Source organism: Gadus morhua, chromosome 5 (genome assembly GCF_902167405.1).
Source record: "Gadus morhua chromosome 5, gadMor3.0, whole genome shotgun sequence".
Taxonomy (NCBI): Eukaryota; Metazoa; Chordata; class Actinopteri; order Gadiformes; family Gadidae; genus Gadus; species Gadus morhua.
In genome coordinates, this window is record NC_044052.1 from 19,524,582 (window position 1) to 19,532,126 (window position 7,545).

General features: G+C 43.7%; 1 gene segment (V, D, J or C); it reads left to right on the forward strand.

Annotated features, from left to right (window-relative positions):
- Positions 1–2,973: 2,973 nt before the first annotated feature.
- Positions 2,974–4,146, forward strand: LOC115543494 (immunoglobulin kappa constant-like; the record flags this gene model as incomplete). The annotated part of the segment is given in 2 exon segments: positions 2,974–3,007; positions 3,612–4,146. Coding segments are annotated over 2 exon segments (360 nt in total), but the record flags the coding sequence as incomplete, so codon positions are not given.
- Between the last annotated feature and the right edge of the window lie 3,399 nt (positions 4,147–7,545).

Sequence of the window (7,545 nt, forward strand, 5' to 3'; positions counted from 1 at the left end):
CGTGGGGAGGCAATGATGTATATCTCTGAATGAACAAAGTGTTGGTTGTGTGGATGTTGTAAAGTTTGTTCAGTGTATTCAGTGGAGCAGTGTCAGTCATAGAGCCACTGCTGCTGAAATGGCCCATGTGTGTCTGACTGACTTTCTGTCGATTCATATAATAGTAGTTCAGAGAGATTTCCAGGTTTCTGCAGATACCAACTCAGACACATGTGAAATTACGGCTCGAAAAACATTCAGTATCCCTCACCAAGACATAAGAACCCTAGAATGCTGAGTGGGGGAAACAGTAACATATTCATAATGTCTGTCTATGAGTCAAAGAACAAACCGGTATCGCTAAAAGATGTGTTTCTTTGAACGTATTCTGTGAGCGGTGAACCGTAGCTATTCAAATGATGTCCAGTTTAGTTTAGCAGATGTGCACCTGTGTCTCTCGAGTGACAGAAAGTCAGTGGAAATGTAGGGCTGAGGTTTTCAGAAGAGTCTCTGGAGATTCCAGGGAAAGCAGCATTTGTGCATGTCTCCATACCAGCTCACTGGCGCCCTCTAGTGTCAAACCAACGCTATGCAATAAAGACTGATTACATGAACTAAATTATCTTCAGGTTTTATGAAATATATAGCAGACTATATTCTATTCATAATAATACAAATAAAGTCGTTCCTTTCATCAGGACCCAAGCTGCTTTAAGTGTTGGGGACACAGAACAAGAAAATATGAAATATTATATTTTCAAACAATCAAACAATAAATAAATGAATCAATAAGAAAAGATCATGTTCCAAAGTCCAGGCCCAGTAAGTGGGTCTTCAGGCAGCTTGTGAAAACGCAGATGGATCCAGCGTTGAGGATCTCCCGGGGAGCGAGTTCCACAGAGTGGGGGCAGCCACCCTAAAGGCTCTGTCCATAGCTGAAGTCCCTAACCCGGGGTGGGGGGGTGGGGGGGTAAAGCAGTCCGTGGTCTGAGGGACGGAGATTCTGGGAGGGGGAGTAGGGTCTGAGGAGCTGTGAGAGGAGCGGGGAATAGAGGGACTGGGGGGTGAGGAGGAGGCGGAGGCGGAGGTGGTGGAGGAGGAGGAGGAGGAGGAGGAGGAGTGGAGGTGCTACAGGACCAGACTGGGGGCCTGTGGAGGTGGATGGGAGGGGGGGGATTGGTACACTGGAGCCGATCCAGGGCTCTGTGGGGACCCCCCAGTGAGGGACGGCCCCAGTCTGGACATGTTTCTGAGGGGGTCCAATGGCTATCTGTTGATGGACTCCATGTGGGGAACCAGTGATAGACCCCCCCAGGGTGGGGACTGGAGGGAAGGGGCAGACGGAGCAGCCGTCCATGGAAGGACCAAATCCCTGACCTTCTGGGGCCTTGGGGGCCCCAACCAGGACTCTGTCTTCTTACTGCTGAGTTGGAGGAGGTTGGCAGACATGCAGAGTGACAGGGGGGGGGGGGGTGTAATATGTTGAAGTTGAGGTGGTTGTTATATTCAGTATCTTGAAGTTTTTGTTGTATGTAATAGGTGGAAGTTGAACAGATAGTTGTGTGTAATATGTGGTAGTTAATGTGGTTATTGTTTGTAATATTTGGTAGTTGAGGCAGTAATTTTATGTTTAATAATGCTGAGGAATCTAATGCTGGCTCTTGGTTGAGGCCCCTGGTTAGAGCCAGCTCTGTGCTCAGCGCTCTGTGTCAGAGTCTCTTCCCCCTCAGCAGCTGCAGCAGGTTCCTGCTGTAACAGCTCAGTGTCTACGCAGTGTGACCGAGGGAGGTTTTTGTACGGCTCTCAATCACTGTGTGAACACACCGACACTGTTAGGATAGTGGAAACTCTGACAGTGATAAACTGCTGCATCTTCACGCTGGGCGCCGTTGATGGTCAGAGAGAAGTCAGTGCTGCTTCCACTGCCACTAAACCGAGCTGGTGTTGGTGATACAAGGGTACTTATATAGCTTATGATGAGCTTGGGGGCTTCTCCAGGTTTCTGTTGGTACCAAAATATACCCTGTTGTACATTACTCCATCTGTAAACGGCTGGGTTTGTTTTACAGGTCAGAGTGACTGTGGATCCTGGAGTAAAGGACACTACTGGTGTCTGAGTCACAGTCACCTGACTGCTGGTTCCTGTAGAAAACAAACCAACCAAACATTGAGTTATCCAATAGAAAACACTAGCAAACAGAGAAGGATGGTCCACAATTTGACTGAGTGGAATGAACCAACCTGTTAAGGATCCACAGACCACTGTCCAGAAAAGGAGGGTGAGGTGATTCATGGTTGCCACGGTTTCTGGGGTGTTGACTGACAGCTCAGAGTCCTGCAGTGTTGAACTCAGAGGACTTTAAACCCTCTCAGAACCCCAGTTTCAGCTGAGCATGCAAAGCTTCCTCTATATGGAAATGACCTGTTTCCACTCATCAGACTGGGGGTGAGAGTGACTGCAGACGTTCTGGGAGGACCGTTGTATCTCTTCTATATTCACACTATTGGAATACAAATACTGATTTTGTGTAAACAATTGGAATTGCAATCTGTAACATTTTTTCTGTTAAATTCGATCTTGGTTTGTATGAAATTCATTAATTTTCAAAATTGTTTATCAAAAAGTTACTCATTACATCGCAACCTAAAATGTTTTAATAAATAAAAACATATACTTTATGTGTATTAAATCCATGTTTATTACATCCATTCTTTAATTTAGAAAGTTCTCATGTGTTTAATTTGTGGACTTGTTTGGCTCGTTTATTTGTTCTGTTTTATTGTGATACTCCAAAGATTGTTTTAAAATAATTGCATATTTTTTTAATTGTATTAATACAATCTAAAGTAGAAAAAAAATAGCTGTAGAAAGTAAACTATTGAACAATTAATAGATTTTTGTGAAAAGCTAATGTTTGTGTGTCAGTGAGATGAGTCCTTAATGTGTGGGAGGTTTTTGTACAGCCTCTTAATGAGTTTGTATCACTGTGGAACACTTTTGGTGGAGGCACCAAACTCATCGTTGACTGTAAGTACAAGGACACTTTTCTGTATCGGACAGTAGTAATTATGAAAACTACCTTTTCATTAACTTACCTGTAAAGATCTATAGATATTCTTCTTTTTTAAACTAAATTTAATTTTTTCGTAGGATAAGTTAATGACAGTGTAAACATATTTTGTAATGGAGTTCAGTCATTAAATTGTATTGTTGAAATGTTTTTCAAATTATTTCTTTTTTGAGAGAATTCATAATTTATTGAGATTATTATTGATTTACTTTGAACTTAATAAAGGTCATCCAAGTTTCATTCGGGTTCCCTTTCGAAAGCTAAAATGCAGTCATCATTTAATGAATAGACTATTATCTGTATTATATTTATGTGCTTAAAATATCCTGTTAATAAAGTATTCTTGCTAATCCGAAATTAAATATAAAAATAGGAAGTGAAAGAAAGACTTATCAAGAAAAGCAACATGACAGTTCAACTGTGTCATGAATAAGGTTATCTACATTTCCACGTTACGATAAACAACATCTCAATACACAATGCTGATGTTCCCTTCCCTCTGTGCTCCTATGAGGCTGATGTTAACTGAGCCTGTTGTCCACTCCTCTCTCTCTCTTCCAGTGGGAGTGGTGCAGCCCACGCTGAGCGTCCTCCCTCCCTCCAGAGTGGAGCTGGAGCAGGGCAGTGCTACACTAGTGTGTGTGGCCAGTGGGGGCTTCCCCTCAGACTGGAAGCTTGGCTGGAAGGTGGGGGGCAGCAGCAGGTCTGGGGGGGTGTCAGATAGCCTGGGGGTCCTGGGGAAAGACGGCCACTACAGCTGGAGCAGCGCCTTGACCCTCCCTGCAGACCAGTGGAGGAAGGCGGGCTCAGTGAGCTGTGAGGCCAGTAAGAATGGCCAGACGCAGCCTGTCACTCAAACCCTGAATCCTGGAGAGTGTTCAGAGTAGAGAGGCTCCAGCATGGAGGTACTGGAGGACACAGATCTCCTCTGACACGTCAGCTTTATCTCTCTCTGTCCAAGCTGGCACTGTAGCTTTTGTTGAATTACGTTAAAATAACACGTGTTTGATTCATTAACATTATTCTCTCTGGTTTTTACCCCTTGCTTGGATTTGTCACATGTTGAACATTTAATAAAAACGCAAAAAATACAATATTTCTTGTGATATTTTCCAATCGTGTAACTGCTGTGTCTGTCGATTAATCCTCACACCAATGAGTAAATCCAATAAAGGTTACCTTTATTAGACAAGCTCCATCACCATATTGAATGAAGGCTTAAAGCTATGGTGTGTATCTCTGAATGAGCAAAGTGTTTGTTGTGTGGATGTTGTTGTCAAGTGTGTTCACTGTATTCAGTGGACCAGCGTCAGTCATAGAGCCACTGCTGCTGCAATGACCCATGTGTCAGACTGACTTTATGTCACTTCATAGAATAGAAGTTCAGAGAAATGTCCAGGTTTCTGCAGATACCAACTTGTAAACATGTAAAAGTACGTCTCTCGAGACAATCAGTATATCCCACACAGACCTTAGAACCCCTAGCATGCTGAGTGGTGGAAACAGTAACATATTCATAATGTCTGTCTACGAGTCAAAGAACAAACCGGTATCGCTAAAAGATGTGTTTCTTTAAACGTATTCTGTGAGCAGTGAGCCGTAGCTATTCAAATGATGTCCAGTTTAGTTTAGCAGATGTGAACCTGCGTCTCTTGAGTGACAAAGTCAGTGGAAATGTAGGGCTGAAACTTTAAGAAGAGTCTCTGGAGATCCCAGGGAAAGCAGCATATGTGCATGTCTCCATACCAGCTCACTGGCGCCTTCTAGTGTCAAACCAACGCTGGGCAACCAAGACTGATTCCATGAACTAAATTATCTTCAGGTTTTATGAATCAAAAAGCAGACTATATTCTAATCATAATAACACAAATAAAGTCGTTCCTTTCATCAGGACCCAAGCTGCTTTAAGTGTTGGGGACACAGAACAAAAAAATATGAAATATTATATTTTGAAACCATCAAAACAATAAATAAACGATTAAATAAGAAAAGATCATGTTCCAAAGTCCAGGCCCAGTAAGTGGGTCTTCAGGCAGCTTGTGAAAACGCAGATGGATCCAGCGTTGAGGATCTCCCGGGGAGCGAGTTCCACAGAGTGGGGGCAGCCACCCTAAAGGCTCTGTCCATAGCTGAAGTCCCTAACCCGGGGTGGGGGGGTGGGGGGGTAAAGCAGTCCGTGGTCTGAGGGACGGAGATTCTGGGAGGGGGAGTAGGGTCTGAGGAGCTGTGAGAGGAGCGGGGGCTAGAGGGACTGGGGGGTGAGGAGGAGGAGGAGGAGGAGGAGGGGGAGGAGGAGGAGGTGCTACAGGACCTTAATGGGAGCCGGTGGAGGTGGATGGGGGGGGGGGGGGGGATTGGTACACTGGAGCCGATCCAGGGCTCTGTGGGGACCCCCCAGTGAGGGACGGCCCGAGTCTGGACATGTGTCTGAGGGGGTCCAATGCCTATCTGTCGATGGACTCCATGTGGGGAACCAGTGATAGGGATGAGTCTGGGACCCCCCCAGGTTGGGGACTGGAGAGAAGGGGCAGACGGAGCAGCCGTCCATGGAAGGACCAGATCCCCGACCTTCTGGGGTCTTGGGGGCCTCAACCAGGACTCTGTCTTCTTACTGCTGAGGTGTGCCTGGGGGGGGGGGGGGGGGGCAGATGTAATATGATGAAGGTGAGGTTGTAGTTGTATTAAACATGTTGAAGTATTAGTTGTATGTAATATGTGGTAGTTCAATTTGTAGTTTATGTAATATCTTGTAGTTCGGGGAAGAGTTGTATGTAATACGGGGCAGTTGAAGTAGTAGTTGTATATGGTAGTTGAGGTAGAAATTGTATGTAATATAATGTAGTTGAGGTAGTAGTTGTATGTAACACGTGGTAGTTGAGGTAGTACTTGTATGTAATACGTGGTAGTTGAGGTAGTACTTGTATGTTTAATAATGCTGAGGAATCTAATGCTGGCTCTTGGTTGAGGCCCCTGGTTAGAGCCAGCTCTGTGCTCAGCGCTCTGTGTCAGAGTCTCTTCCCCCTCAGCAGCTGCAGCAGGTTCCTGCTGTAACAGCTCGGTGTCGACGCAGTGTGACTGAGGGAGGTTTTTGTACGGCTCTCAATCACTGTGTGAACACCCAGACACTGTTAAGATTGTGTTCACTCTGACAGTGATAAACTGCTGCATCTTCACGCTGGGCGCCGTTGATGGTCAGAGAGAAGTCAGTGCTGCTTCCACTGCCACTAAACCGAGCTGGTGTTGGTGATACAAGTGTGTTTATATATTTTATGATGAGCTTGGGGGCTTCGCCGGGTTTCTGTTGGTACCAGTTTAGATAATTATTGTTGTACACCGCTGGGTTTGTTTTACAGGTCAGAGTGACCGTGGATCCTGGAGTAAAGGACACTACTGGTGTCTGAGTCACAGTCACCTGACTGCTGGTTCCTGTAGGAAACAAACAAACCAAACATTGAGTTATCCAATAGAAAACACAAGCAAACAGAGAAGGGTGGTCCACATTTTGACTGAGTGGAATGAACCAACCTGTTAAGGATCCACAGACCACTGTCCAGAAAAGGAGGGTGAGGTGATTCATGGTTGCCACGGTTTCTGGGGTGTTGAGTGACAGCTCAGAGTCCTGCAGTGTTGAACTCAGAGGACTTTAAACCCTCTCAGAACCCCAGTTTCAGCTGAGCATGCAAAGCTTCCTCTATATGGAAATGACCTGTTTCCACCCATCAGACTGGGGGTGAGAGTGACTGTAGAAGTTCTGGGAGGACCGCTGTGTCTCTTCTACGTTCACACTTTTGGAGCACAAATTCAGATTTACTGGAAACTATTGGAATTAATAATGTATAACATTTTTTGTGATTTATTCGATCTTGGTTTGTATGAAATCCCATAACTTTCTTATTTGTTTGAAAAGAATGTGGTTACATCATTATTACCTAAAACCAGAATAATGCAAATATATTGTTCTGTTCATAATAAATGCATGTTTATAACTTTGGCTTGAAGATTTATTATTAAGTCACATTAATAGACTTGTGTTAAAATATATGATAAATGTATTTCATTAAATACATTTAATATACATTCAAGCAATTCATATATATTAATAATAATATATTCAGTGAATCAAATATCGACTAATTCATACATTCTAGTGAGAAGCCAGTGTTTGTGTGTCAGTGAGATGAGTCTTTAATGTGCGGGAGGTTTTTGTACAGCCTCTTAATGAGTTTGTATCACTGTGGTGGACTTTTGGTGGAGGCACCAAACTCATCGTTGACTGTAAGTACAAGGACACTTTTCTGTGCCTGGCATATTTAACTTTCTCTAAATATAATTAAGCGTGATAATCTTATCTTTTGGAACTTTCTATATTTTTAATTTCTGGTAGTTTTTTTTAAAGATAAACTGAGGACAAAGTGTAGATATATTGTGGTACAGAGTTCTGTCTTTTAAATTACACTGCATACGTTACATATGTTCTACAATATAATGTATTTCA